The following is a 14545-nucleotide window of genomic DNA, read 5'->3' on the forward strand; positions in this document are numbered from 1 at the left end:
AGGTAACAGGAGGTGTGGGCTGCATTGGGAGTTTAGATGACTCAGCCAGGTGCCCGCCCAGCTCTTTTTATGAGGAAAGTGAAAAAAGGCCATGGAGGAAAGATACCCAGGAACTAAGAACATTGACAGGAGCAAGGGCTCCATGTTGTGGGTCCATCCAGAAAGCTGAGTAGGGCTGCTCATCTTGCTGGGGTAACCAGAAGCTGTAGACATCCAAAGAGACAATGAGGCCCTGACCAGTTTGGCTCAGTGGATAGAGCATTGGCCTGTGGACTGAGAGGTCCCAGGTTCGATTCCAGTCAAGGGCATGTACCTTAGTTGCGGGCACATCCCCAGTAGGAGGTGTGCAGGAGGCAGCTGATCGATGTTTCCCTCTCATTCATGTTTCTAAATCTCTGTCCCTCTCCCTTCCTTTCTGTAAAAAATCAATAAAATATATTTTTAAAAAAACAAAACAAAAGGACAATGAGAAGAATCTCTAGAACAGTGGTTCCCAATGTGGGGCACATGCCCCACAGGGGGGCAATTTGATTTTTAAGGGAAGCAATTCAAGGATGAGTTATTAACAGTGAATTTTTTGTATTTCTTATGGTTCTAGGGGCTTCATATACAGTATATAAATATATATTGTGACATATATTGTGGAATTTCAGTTCTCTATTATATGTTTGGAACTTTATTTGCTATTTTTTCATATCATTTTATATTATTACTAGAGGCCTGGTGCACGAAATTCGTGCATGGGAGGTGGGGTCCCTCAGACCAGTCTGCACCCTCTCCAAACTGGGACCCCCTTGAGGGATGTCTGACCACCCAAAGAAAATGGATTATTTTTTAAACAATTCCACCGGTGGGATCAGGCCTAAATGGGCGGTCGGACATCCCTCTCATAATCCAGGACTGCTGGCTCCCAACCGCTCGCCTGCCTCTACCTGATTGCCCCTAACTGCTTCTGCCTGCCAGCCTGATCACCCCCCTAACCACTCCCCTGCCAGCCTGATCAACGCCTAACTGCTTCCTGGCCAGGCCTATTGCCCCTAACTGCCCTCCCCTGCTGTCCTGGTCACCCCTAACTGCCCTCCCCTGCCAGTCTGGTCGCCCCTAACTGCCCTCCCCTGCATGCTTGGTCGCCCCCAACTGCCCTCTCCTGCTGGCCCGGTCACCCCTAACTGCCTTCCCCTGCCAGCCTGATCGCCCCCAACTGCCCTCCCCTACAGGCCTGGTCCCGCCCAACTGCCCTCCCCTGCAGGCCTGGTCCCCCCAACTGCCCTCCCCTGCAGGCCCGGTCCCCCCCAACTTCCCTCCCCTGCAGTCCTGGGTCCCCCGCAACTGCCCTCCTTTGCTGGCCTGATCTCCCCCAACTGCCCTCCTCTGCCGGCCTGGTCACCCCCAACTGCCCTCCTCTACTGGCCTGGTCACCCCTAACTGCCCACAACTGCCCTCACCTGCAGGCTATCTTGTGGCGGCCATCTTGTGTCCACATGGGGGCAGCCATCTTTGACTACGTGGGGGTGGCCATCTTGTATCTTGGAGTGATGGTCAATTTGCATATTACTCTTTTATTAGATAGGATTATTTTTTTAAACAATTCCTTAATGATTTCTTCCTTAGTACTTCAGCTGTCCTTTCGTTCTTTTATTTTTCTCTTTCATGGATGCTATTTTCTTTGGAAGTTTGTTTAGACCAAGTTAATCGCCTTTTAGGCTTCCTTTACGAGAATAGGAGTTCACTTTTTGAATAATAAGAATTATATGTCATGGGGGGCATCAAGATTTTAGACATGCTTAGGTGGGGCATGGCCAAAAAAAGGTTGGGAACCACTGCTCTAGAATGAATGAGGATCTCAGTACTGCTCCACGGTACATCAGAAACTGAGTTTTCTCCTGGATGTTATTACATGAGCCAGGAAACTCTGAAAGAAGCATGAGTTAGGTCCGATAATTAAGGAAATTAATAGGCAGAACTGAACCTGCTTACTTATACCTCCTAGTTTTAAAAAATTAAAATTAGTCCGATTGCACTGAACCCCATTCCGGGCGAAACCCTGGGAAACTCACTCACTTTCGCAACTCCGCCGCCCCCGCAGGCCACCTGGCCCGGGACGCTGGGGACGCCGCCGCAGAGGCGGCGCCCGGAGCCCGGCGGCCTCCCAGCACCCGTCCCCGCCGCGCAGCCCCCGCGCGCCTGGTGCTGCGGGCCGCGCGCCCCACACACCGGACGGAGGCCCGGGCGCCCTCTCCGTGCACCTCCCGGCGGCGCTAGACTTCAGTAGAGTTGACTGAATTCAAGGGATTAAGAAGTATAAATTGGGGGGACGCCGCGCGGCGGCGACGTCCGGAACGCGGCGATGGCGGTGCCTGGAGCTCGGCGGCCGCCCAGCGCCCGTCCCAGCCGCGCGACCCTCGCGCGCCTGGTTCCGCGGGACGCGCGCACCGCGCACTGGATGGAGGCCCGGGCGCCCTTTCCGTGCACCTCCCAGCGGCGCTAGACTTCAGTAGAGTTGACTGAAATGAAGGGATTAAGAGGTACAGATTGGGAAGTATGAAAAAGATGGTGGCGGAGGTTAGGGGCTGTTCTGTTGCCTCGCACCCAGCGAAATCGGAGGGGATGAGGTGTGGAGGTGCGTGGGTCTGGCTGGTGGCGGGGGAGAGGGGCTTTTGTTCCAAACCTAGGGGAGATTGGCTCTCCATCACCCTGAAACCCATCTTCTGGCGAACCCCGGGAGACCCAGATGCCTGCGGGGAGAGGCGGGACTCTTGCGGAGGTGCGCCCAGCAATCAGTGTTTGCTGCGCTGGAGTGCGGAACGAGGGGACTTAGATACGTGGAAGGCAGAAGGACCAGACTCACAGCCATCTTGGCTCGCCGCACCATGGCCTGTGGGCGCCCTGAGACCCCGCCCCGCCCTGGGACCCGCCCCGCACGTTTTGAAGACCTGCCCCGCAAATCTTGCAGGCACACCTGCGCCCCAAGCAACGGCTTATGCATGTGGGTGGCCTGCCCTCTGGCAGCGGACCAGATGATCTGCTGTTCTAGTCGGACTGCTCCAGGGCCACTCAGACAGGAGGAAGAAACTACAGTTTTTGCTGTAATCCTTGCTGAGTGCCTAAGGCAGTAGCTGATCTACACCCCATTGGAGACCCAGAAACGAGGGCATCTGGTGGTCTGTGGGAGATGACACCAGATTTCAACCACGTGCATAAGGGACACATTCAACGGGAATATTCAGTGAGCGCCAAAGCTTTGCTGCACCAAGACCCGGCCCATAAACGTGTCTCCTGCACAGCAACTCTTCCTTTATAGACAAAGAGAGCCCCCCCAGTGACACCAACAACAATCAAGACTTAACTATACAAAGGAGGACCAAGATGGAGGCATAGGGCGGAAGCCTGATTGTTGCCTACCACAACAATTTTGAGACTACGACAAGAGAGCAGAGCAGACACCATCCAAGACCACCATAGGGCTGGCTGAGTAGATGCTCTACAACTAGAATAAAAGAGGGGTATGTGGGATGATGCTGATGCCGGTGACCCAAAGACCACACTTTAAGAACTACGGCTCAGGCGACACAAAAGAACTATGGCTCAGGCGATACAACAGCGGCCTGGAACGTGCTCGGCGCAGATCCCCCGGCGGTCTCCAGCTGAGGGGACGGCTCCACTGGCAGCCAAGCATGGACAGACGAACCCCTATGAGACATGGGGTGGGAGACTCCGCGCTTGCTGACCTCTGAGTCCGTCAAGAATCTCAACGCCCCGGAAGCGGCCAGGTGCGCATGCTCGGCGACCAGCCACCGATGCAGACCCAAGGGCCGACGCAGCGACGCCAGACTGGCCCACCGCCATGCACCGGGTGCACCGGAGCTTCGCCGAGCCGCCGCCCGACGAGTTCTGCAGCAGCCATACTGGAGCTCTGGAAGGATGGCCAGGGGAATTGCTGAGGGGGGATTGACCGGCAGGAATTGGGATCGGGAAGACGGGGCCCCGCTGAGACCCGGGTGCGGGCGGGGTTGCGCGCCTCTGGGCTCGGGTGTGGTCACACGCCTCTGGGTATAAGTGAGGCCTCACGTCCCTGGGTCTAGGTGAGGCCACATGCCCCTGGGTCCAGGTGAGGCCGGACTCCGGGTCCGGGTGAGGCCAAGTGCCCCTGGATCCGGATGACGCTGGATCCCGTGCCCGGGCGAGGCCAAGCGCCCCTGGGTCTGGGAGTGCCCACACACCCCTGGGTCCAGGCGAGACCATGTGTCCCTGGATCCGGGTGAGGCCGTGTGCACCTAGGCCCGGGTGAGCCCAAGTGGCCCTGGGTCTGGGAGAGGCTAAGCGTCCCTGGGTCCGGGTGAGACCATGTATCCCTGGATCCGGGTGAGGCCTCGTGCACCTAGGCCCGGGTGAGCCCAAGTGGCCCAGGGTCTGGGGGAGGCCAAGCGCCCCTGGGTCCGGGTGAGACCATGTGTCCCTGGATCTGGGTGAGGCCTCGTGCACCTAGGCCCGATTGAGCCCAAGTGGCCCTGGGTCTGGGGGAGGCCAAGCGCCCCTGGGTCCGGGGAGACCATGCGTCCCTGGATCCGGATGAGGCCTCGTGCACCTAGGCCCGGGTGAGCCCAAGTGGCCCTGGGTCTGGGAGAGGCCACGCGTCCCTGGGTCCGGGTGAGACCATGTGTCCCTGGATCTGGGTGAGGCCTCGTGCACCTAGGCCCGGGTGAGCCCAAGTGGCCCTGGGTCTGGGAGTGGCCAAACGTTCCTGGGTCTGGGTGAGACCGTGTGTCCCTGGATCCGGGTGAGGCCTCGTGCACCTAGGCCCGGGTGAGCCCAAGTGGCCCTGGGTCGGGGAGAGGCCAAGCGTCCCTGGGTCCGGGTGAGACCATGCGTCCCTGGATCCGGGTGAGGCCTCGTGCACCTAGGCCCGGGTGAGCCCAAGTGGCCCTGGGTCTGGGAGAGGCCAAGCGTCCCTGGGTCCGGGTGAGACCAGGCGTCCCTGGATCCGGATGAGGCCTCGTGCACCTAGGCCCGGGTGAGCCCAAGTGGCCCTGGGTCTGGGAGAGGCCAAGCGTCCCTGGGTCCGGGTGAGACCATGTGTCCCTGGATCCGGATGAGGCCTCGTGCACCTAGGCCCGGGTGAGGCCACGTGCCCCTGGGTCTGGGAGAGGCTAAGCGTCCCTGGGTCCGGGTGAGACCATGTGTCCCTGGATCTGGGTGAGGCCTCGTGCACCTAGGCCCGGGTGAGCCCAAGTGGCCCTGGGTCTGGGAGAGGCCACGCGTCCCTGGGTCCGGGTGAGACCATGTGTCCCTGGATCTGGGTGAGGCCTCGTGCACCTAGGCCCGGGTGAGCCCAAGTGGCCCTGGGTCTGGGAGTGGCCAAACGTTCCTGGGTCTGGGTGAGACCGTGTGTCCCTGGATCCGGGTGAGGCCTCGTGCACCTAGGCCCGGGTGAGCCCAAGTGGCCCTGGGTCGGGGAGAGGCCAAGCATCCCTGGGTCCGGGTGAGACCATGCGTCCCTGGATCCGGATGAGGCCTCGTGCACCTAGGCCCGGGTGAGCCCAAGTGGCCCTGGGTCTGGGAGAGGCCAAGCATCCCTGGGTCCGGGTGAGACCATGAGTCCCAGGATCCGGGTGAGGCCTCGTGCACCTAGGCCCGGGTGAGCCCAAGTGGCCCTGGGTCTGGGAGAGGCCAAGCGTCCCTGGGTCCGGGTGAGACCATGCGTCCCTGGATCCGGTTGAGGCCTCGTGCACCTAGGCCCGGGTGAGCCCAAGTGGCCCTGGGTCTGGGAGAGGCCAAGCGTCCCTGGGTCCGGGTGAGACCATGCGTCCCTGGATCCGGATGAGGCCTCGTGCACCTAGGCCCGGGTGAGCCCAAGTGGCCCTGGGTCTGGGAGAGGCCAAGCGTCCCTGGGTCCGGGTGAGACCATGTGTCCCTGGATCCGGATGAGGCCTCGTGCACCTAGGCCCGGGTGAGGCCACGTGCCCCTGGGTCTGGGAGAGGCTAAGCGTCCCTGGGTCCGGGTGAGACCATGTGTCCCTGGACCTGGGTGAGGCCTCGTGCACCTAGGCCCGGGTGAGCCCAAGTGGCCCTGGGTCTGGGAGTGGCCAAACGTTCCTGGGTCTGGGTGAGACCGTGTGTCCCAGGATCCGGGTGAGGCCTCGTGCACCTAGGCCCGGGTGAGCCCAAGTGGCCCTGGGTCTGGGAGAGGCCAAGCGTCCCTGTGTCCGGGTGAGACCATGCGTCCCTGGATCCGGATGAGACCTCGTGCACCTAGGCCCGGGTGAGCCCAAGTGGCCCTGGGTCTGGGAGAGGCCAAGCGTCCCTGGGTCCGGGTGAGACCATGCGTCCCTGGATCCGGATGAGGCCTCGTGCACCTAGGCCCGGGTGAGGCCACGTGCCCCTGGGTCTGGGAGTGGCTAAGCGTCCCTGGGTCCGGGTGAGACCATGTGTCCCTGGATCTGGGTGAGGCCTCGTGCACCTAGGCCCGGGTGAGCCCAAGTGGCCCTGGGTCTGGGAGTGGCCAAACGTTCCTGGGTCTGGGTGAGACCGTGTGTCCCTGGATCCGGGTGAGGCCTCGTGCACCTAGGCCCGGGTGAGCCCAAGTGGCCCTGGGTCTGGGAGAGGCCAAGCATCCCTGGGTCCGGGTGAGACCAGGTGTCCCAGGATCCGGGTGAGGCCTCGTGCACCTAGGCCCGGGTGAGCCCAAGTGGCCCTGGGTCTGGGAGTGGCCAAGCGTCCCTGGGTCCGGGTGAGACCATGTGTCCCTGGATCCGGGTGAGGCCTCATGCACCTAGGCCCGGGTGAGCCCAAGTGGCCCTGGGTCTGGGAGAGGCCAAGCGTCCCTGGGTCCGGGTGAGACCATGTGTCCCTGGATCCGGATGAGGCCTCGTGCACCAAGGCCCGGATGAGGCCACGTCCCCCTGGGTCTGGGAGAGGCTAAGCGTCCCTGGGTCCGGGTGAGACCATGTGTCCCTGGATCCGGGTGAGGCCTCGTGCACCTAGGCCCGGGTGAGCCCAAGTGGCCCTGGGTCTGGGAGAGGCCAAGCGTCCCTGGGTACGGGTGAAGCCAGATCCTGGGTCCGGGTGAGGCCGTGCGCCCCTGGATCCATCCGGGTGAGGCTGGGTCCCAGGCCCGGGTGAGAACACGCGCCCCTTGGGTATGGGTGAGGCCACGTGCCCCTTAGTCCGGGTGACACCGTGCCCCTGGGTTCGGCCGAGACCAAACCAGAGGGAGTCGGACCTCCGTTACCACCATTTGTCCACCATCCAGAGCTGAGGGGTCAGTGCTGACATGTACACATAAGGAACTACTGGACATCGAAATTGGGTCTCAAAAGAACTGTTGGTCCAGGGGGAAGCTCGCTACAGATTGATTCATTTGCCTGTCAGCATAAATATTATTGCTCGTCTCACATTCAGTTCTTATTAGTATATATCTAGTGACATATGATCTCGTTCATCTAGAGGAAATGATGAACAACATAGACTGAGGAACAAGAACAGAACCAGAAGCAAGGAGGCATCGATCGGACTATCGGGCCTCAGAGGGAGGATAGAAGAGGGTAGGGGGAGGGTGGGGGAGGGGGAGAGTTCAACCAAAGGACCTGTATGCATGCATATAAGCCTATCCAACGGTTAAGTTCAACAGGGGATTGGGGCATGCGTGGGGAGAGGGGTGGGATGGGAATGGGGGGATGAGGACAAATATGTGACACCTTAATCAATAAAGAAATTAAAAAAAAAAAAATTAAAATTAAAGCAAAAACATTTCCAGAGCCTAAGATTCTGTGTCTTCTTTGGGATTTAGTAGTGATACTGATTGGGTTGTCAAAATCATTGTCAGGGGTGAAGTGCAGGAGGGATACTGAGAGAAGCTAGGTTTTGCCATCATTTCTGCTCGTACAATATTTAACTTAAAGGGGGGAAAAGTAGTTCTTGACATCTCCTTTGAATTAAATTAAGAAATTCTAGCTTCCTTGTAAAGTGTTTGCATCTCCTGTGATTTTATCAGATTCTTATTAGATCCTCTTTCACAGGTGATGACAACAAGCTGCCCAAGAAAACTGAACAAATGTAAGTCTTCATTTCTATTTTATTTTTTATTTTTCAAAGTTGAGTTACTCAGAAGTTGGACTATCCTGTCTACCTCCTTTTGAGATCAGCAGTGGGTAGGACATCTGCTTTAGAGGTGAGCAGAGCTGTGTAATTTCCTCGGAGGTTCCCAGCCCCTATCAGCTGGGAGTGCAGGCTGGAGACCCTGCCAACTTTGCCATCTGCTGCTGCTTTCCAAAACTCAGAGGCTTCCTACCTGCACATCCGTGCATTTAAATGGCATAACTCTTCTTAATATGTTTTTTTTAAAGGTGGGCTATTTTATTTTTTATTTTTTTAATTCTTTAAATATATTTTATTGATTTTTTACAGAGAGGAAGGGAGAGGGATAGAGAGTCAGAAACATTGATGAGAGAAAAACATCGACCAGCTGCCTCCTGCACACCCCCTACCGGGGATGTGCCCACAACCAAGGTACATGCCCTTGACCGGAATTGAACCTGGGACCCTTCAGTCCGCAGCCCGACGCTCTATCCACTGAGCCAGACCGGTTTTGGCGATATATGTTTTCTACATAGTGCATTTTTTATTGGGGCTTTCCTGAAAATAAAACATCCTGAACCCACTGGGAGAATCTGTATGAAACCCCCTCTGGTCTGAGACGTGTTTACTCTGGGTTTGACACTCAGACTTACAAAAGAGAATTCAGGTCTGAAATCAGGTTGTGCAGCCTTAGAAAGGTCCTAATGTTGACTTCTCTCCCCCCACATATAGTAGGAAATCAAAAACGGGAAATTAACTCATAATTCTTGTATTAGTCTACTTGGGCTGCCATAACAAAATATCACAGATTGGGTGACTTAAACAGCCAGAACTTTTTTTCTCACAATTCTGGAGGCTGGAAGTCCAAGATCCAGGTGTCAACTGGGTTGGTTTCTGGTGAAGCCTCTCTCCTTGAGTTGCTTTCTCACATGGCCTTTCCTCTGTGCTCATGTGAAGAGAGAGAAAGAGATCTGGTGTCTCTTCTTCTTTTTAGAAGGTAATATAATCACACTACAGAAAATTTGGAAAAAATAAAATAAGATCCTCCATAATTTTTCCTTTTTGCCACTACACAATAGTATCTTAATGTATCTTTTTCTGGATTTTTTAAAAAATTATACATTTAGGTTTTGTGTAGTAGTAATTATGGTGTTTGTGCATTTTTTTGTGGGGGGGCGGTTTCTTCACTTTATCAACAAGTCAACCACATTCTGATAGGTTGGTGGGTATGTATAGTCTTGCTTTGTACCTGCTTGTGCTTCTGTGCCAGCTGTACCTAGCTATTGCTCTGGGTCCTCATTCTGGACCCTTAGACATTTCGCCTCATCCATATCCATTGGTGCCCAGCTTCATGGACTGGTATTGAGGGGTGCTTGGGCGCACATCAGGGGACTGGTGGAACTTGGGCCTTGTGGTGTCCCAGTAATGGCAACAGCAGCATGATCCAGGCACAGAGCAGGCCCTTCCCTTGACATGGGTCTCAGACCTCCCTTCCAGGCCCTGTTAGTAGCTCAGTGGCTTTGTATTGAGCTCTTGTCTGAGGGCCAAACAGGGGGAGGCCTGATCAATGTTAGTATTGAATGATGTTTGAATCAAGCTGGGTTGGGGAGGGAGGGAGGTTATATTTATATACCTTTGGTGTTGGCCTCTATAAAGCTTCATCCTTAGTGTTGAGGTGCGGAGGGTTCTGGTTTTACCTAGAAGTGGCCAAGTTCATTGGCAGTATCCCTACTGGGCCCCTTCCTACCAGGACATACCCCTCTGACGTCACCTTGCCACAGTCTTCAGGATATGACTCTTGGAGCCGTCACTTTGTTATGTGTACTTTTTCTGTCCCTTTTCCTTCTACCCAACTCAAATCTCTTACCTACAATGCGGAGGCGTGGTGAGGGAGCCATGGAGGAAATTGGCAGTGTGAGGTGGCACGGGGGAAAGCACCAGGCTCAGAGCAGACCTGAGTCTGTGACTGCCATTAACTTTCTGTGTCCTTGGAGAACTTATTTCACCTTCAGAGGCCTACTTGCTTCTTCTGTAAGCTGAGAGCGTTAGACCAGATCATTTCTGTGTTCATTCCTCCTTTCAAACTCCTGTCGCCTTCCTTTACCTGTTTCAAAGGCTGAAAAATAGACATATTCTTAGGGAAGGCCTTGTCACTTCTTTGCTAGCCACCTCCCTTGCCCTTCAGGGCCTGGCGGATGAGCCTCTTTTCTCTGTAATTATCCTAATGATATTCTGGGTCTCTTTCCTCTGAAGCAGTGGCTCTCAACCAGGAACAATTTAACCATATCACCCCCCCCCAGCCCCCCGCCCCACCAGGACGTTTGGCAGTGTCTAGAGAATTATCTGCCCCAAAATGCTGAGATTGGGGACATTGGTAGCAGTCCAAGTCTGGCAATGACTTTGGGAAGTGAGAAATCAAAGAAAGCAAGATTGGTGAGGAAGTGCTTTAGGTGGGGAATGCTCCCCCTCAGAAGCATTCTGTAGTCTCTAGATCAGGTAAGCTGCCTAGAAAGTGGTCTGTATCTGTTCATTTGAATTTAAGTGAAGCTCATCTTCTCCCCAGAGCAATCTCTCTTGCCCCCTGAGGTCTCCCACCCTGAGGTTCCAACAGCAGCCAGCCTTTAGCAGTCCTGGGGAGAGGACATGCAGGTGTGGTGCAATTGGTCCCTGGAAAAGGAGCAAGTCTGGATCATGACACTGAAGGGATTCAGGGTCCTTGGGCGGCTGCTCCTGCACGTGGAGGGGTCAGGGAGCCCACATACTTTTCGTCTGTTGGATTACAAACAGGGAAGGTTGGTGTTTTGAGCAAAATTAATGAGACCTGGCTTTTCTTATCATAATTTAACAGAGAAAAGTATAAATCAGATGGGGCACATGGCTTTTAAAAGGTTTAGAAATCAGTGGGTTCCTATTTTTCACTTCTCATTCTGTTTAAAAATCAGTCCCATAGGGAATGTCATTTTTGTGCATGCAGCTTTTGATAAAACCTTGTAATGCTGTAGTTAACCCATATTTTTTTGTTTTAAAAGTAGGCTCTTGTCACAGATATATGCTGCTGTTATTGAGGCTGTTTTGGCTGGCATTGCATGTTATGCTAAAACTTCCAGTCTAACAAAGGTAATTTAAGTACCATATTTCTCTTTCCATAGAAGTTATTTTAATGTAAAACTTCCTATCCATCTGGGTGGGAGTTGTTTAGTTTGTTTTTGGACACTTTGTAGTACTCGGTTTTGTGTGAGCTTGGGCCTCTGTGGAGCTGGCACCAGACAGAGACGCATTTAAAGTGCTGAGCTTGTGCTGCCTGCACTGCCTGTGACCAAGCTGCCCTTGTCATGAATGACAACTAATCACTTCTTTGTAGATATCTGGTTGTGTTAAAGAAAAAACGTTCTATAGCATATGATTTTACTTAATAGTTTTTTAAAAGTTTAAATATATATATATATATATCTTATTCTGTGAATTTTAATAAAATTAGGTAAGTTTATTTTGAGCTACATAGTTTAATTTTCTATAATTCAGTGTAACTGAAGATTAGAAAATCTGACTTGCCTTTCCTAGACAAGCACACGTGCTCTCGTGCTCTGACCGTTATCTTCCTTGCTGTTTCGCGGTTAACCTGCCCTGCTGAGTTGGATTCCTATATCTGACCCAGTCAGGAGATGAGAAGAGTCGGCTTGATGCCTCCCCATGCCAATAGGACCTTTCCTGAAGGAAGCCATTTGACATTGGAAAGGTTGTGTATGATGTAGATAGCAGAGAGACTGTAGCATAGTCACCAGCTCCTTGCCATCTCCCTCCTCAGTCAACTTGAATCCCTCGTACTGACTTGGGTTTGGTGCAGACCTCAGTTCTCACACCTTTGTTTTTTAACTAATCTTTTGTAACTCTAGGTATTTGAATCTTCTTAGCGTTGGGCAGAATCTCTGAGGGCAGGCATCCCTCCCCTAGGGCCAGGGGAGAGGGGAGGAAAAAGCACATTTCCAGGCCTCACAATGGCACCATCTCAGCTGATTACAGCTCCCCAGGAGATCAGGTTCCAGTGCCCACCTGCCTGAATGAAGTGTTTCCTGTGAACCCAGCCTGAAGAAAGCTGACACCAGTTCCCCTTAACATGGTGTTTCACTTTAATCTATTGATGTATACAAAGGAGTCACGTAGAGGGGAGGGGCACAGCGTTGTCCTGGCCAAATGTTAGAAGAGCTCTTTCTTTCAGTGATGTGTGTGTTTTCCTGCTGTGAAAGCTAATTGTTTCTGGTTTTTATTGGTTTTATAGGCCAAAGAAGTAGCTGAGCAGACCATGGGATCTGAGTTAGATTCCTTTGAATTGATGCAGTTTAAGGCAGCCCTACGGTAAGCAATGGCTGATACTTTCTATGAGGACTTTTTTTTTAATGTCTGTTTTATAAAGACCCAGAGGAGTGATCATAGCTTTGACAGACCAAGGAGCCAAAGAAGGAGGAACTGTATGAGAAAGCAGTACTGGAACTATTGGAGACATGGCAAACCTAGTTCAGAGGTTAGAAAGGTAAAGCTGGGAACAGGAGTGGTGAGGTATGTTAGGATCAGGGGTCCTGGGCATGTGAAGACACTCACTGCTTTATCTGCCTCTCAGATGTAGAAACCCTGAGCCTGGCTGTGTCCCAGGATCTAGACACTCTGGGAATTGGGCTTCCGTGGCAGTCTTCCCTCACACATCTCCTGGCACATCACAGTGGATCTATGTGTAGCTCAGTCAACTTAACCCACTGTCCCATATGAGGACCACTTTAAAAAAAATTTTTTTCATTGATTTTGAGAGAGAGAGGAAAGGAGAGGGAGATACATCAGTCAGCTGCCTCCTGCATGCCCCCTACCAGGGATCGAGCCCACAACCCAGGCGGGTACCCTGACTGGGAATCAAACCAGCAATCTTTTGGTGTATGGGAAAATAGGCAACCACTGAGCCACCTGCTCAGTTGCCTCACATTTTCTTAATCGAGAGCCCTGGGTAGTGAGAAGGAACATTTAGAAAGGTAAGTCAGTCAATTGATCTGACAAGAAAAATCCTATTTCTGCACTTCCAGGAGTGGAATAAAGAACCACTTGGTGCAAGGTTTTAGGCTTATTCAGGTCTCCTTTTCTCTGGGTCCTCTGAGTCTTGTAACTCTGGCCATGAGAGGGAAGGGAGAAGGGAAGTTTGTTTCCTTAAGGCCTTGCACTGGCCTGGACTATCTTTCCCTGATAGTCCACTGATAGGCCAGGGGAATGGTTTAATGATACAAAAATATTGGTCCTTGGCTAGGCTGCTCTGGCCTAGGGGAGCCAAAGTTTGTAGACTGAATTTGAGGAAGCTCATTTGCTTTCCAGCTGTGTGGCCTTGGACAAAATAGGGAGCTCTGTGCATCCATTTCCTCATCCTCTCACCTTGTGGAGTGATTGGGTGTGTATATTTTAGCTGCTGTTGCAGTGGAGTCTTCCCTGTATCATCACCGTGGCTGACATAGTCATTCCATTCTTCCTTTCCTCGGGGCCTTGCCTGAATCACTCAGCCTTTCCAGGGCAGGCCACCTCTCAATCCCTAGGCCTGAGTGTACCACTCAAGCTGGAGAAGGAACAAAGAGAGAACACCAGGCAATGGGAGGAGAGTCTTGACCCAAAAGTGATGAATGAGGAGGAGGTTCAGGACAGCATGGCAGGAGCCCTCGGGTCAGTAGAAGGTCACTCCCAGACTGCAATGGGCAACAGTCCTGTCACATGGTTCTCTCCTGCTCTAAGACAGCCCTGAGAATCTGCACAGAGGCAGGGCCACGACAGGAGTTAGATGCTGGCCTCACACTTGGCCAATGTGCTAGGAGGGCCCTGCACAGGTGCACTGCAGCAGCAGGTGTCTGGGGAGGGCTCCAGCCCAGGGGTCAGCAAGAGCCTACTGACTTTTGTTTTGTTTTGGGTCTACAGCTCCAAGATGGCTTTTCATATACATGCTGTGAATAATCAGGGAAGGTAAGTATATGTTTGTGGTACATCCATATTTGGGCAAGTTTTAGAAGCAAAAAGAGAAGAAAGGCTAACTTGTGGCTGCTGATGTAGGTTGTCTTCTCTTAGTTCTCCAGGGTTGGGCCCGGGGCTGGCTGTGGTCAGCTGAGACCCTGTACCCTGAGTGCTTCCTACTGAAACACTGAGGGATGGAGGCTGGGGATGGACCCATTTCTGTCCAAGTGGCCTATATTCTAATTGTGCATGTATGTAACCCAGTGTTTTTGAAAATCCCTGAGAGAAATCTGCGTCTGTATGTTGCTGCTAAGTTGAAAAAAGGAGAGCATTGAAAATGTTCAGTGTCTCTCCCATTTCTTTCCTTTTCTAGAATCGTGCCTCTGGACAGTGAAGATAGCTTATACTTTGTGAAGACGGTAAGAGATATCTAACAGGTCAGCTGGCCGAGAATGGCCTATAGAGGGACATCTACAAGGGGTGAGGTAGAAGTGGGTGGGAG

The 14545-nt window shown here is 53.3% G+C and overlaps 1 protein-coding gene across 2 annotated transcripts in view; it reads left to right on the forward strand.

Annotated features, from left to right (window-relative positions):
- The window catches only part of DNAAF9 (dynein axonemal assembly factor 9), a 137918-nt gene that overhangs the window by 62038 nt on the left and 61335 nt on the right, over nt 1–14545 (forward strand). The window contains exons 12-16 of one of the 2 annotated variants that reach the window (XM_054724371.1): nt 8016–8052; nt 11103–11190; nt 12350–12426; nt 14011–14055; nt 14417–14462. In XM_054724371.1, coding sequence (XP_054580346.1) covers nt 8016–8052; nt 11103–11190; nt 12350–12426; nt 14011–14055; nt 14417–14462 — 293 coding nt within the window. The remainder of the gene's footprint in view (nt 1–8015; nt 8053–11102; nt 11191–12349; nt 12427–14010; nt 14056–14416; nt 14463–14545) is intronic. The other variant, XM_054724372.1, reaches the window with a different exon arrangement.

Source organism: Eptesicus fuscus, chromosome 12 (genome assembly GCF_027574615.1).
Source record: "Eptesicus fuscus isolate TK198812 chromosome 12, DD_ASM_mEF_20220401, whole genome shotgun sequence".
Lineage (NCBI taxonomy): Eukaryota > Metazoa > Chordata > Mammalia > Chiroptera > Vespertilionidae > Eptesicus > Eptesicus fuscus.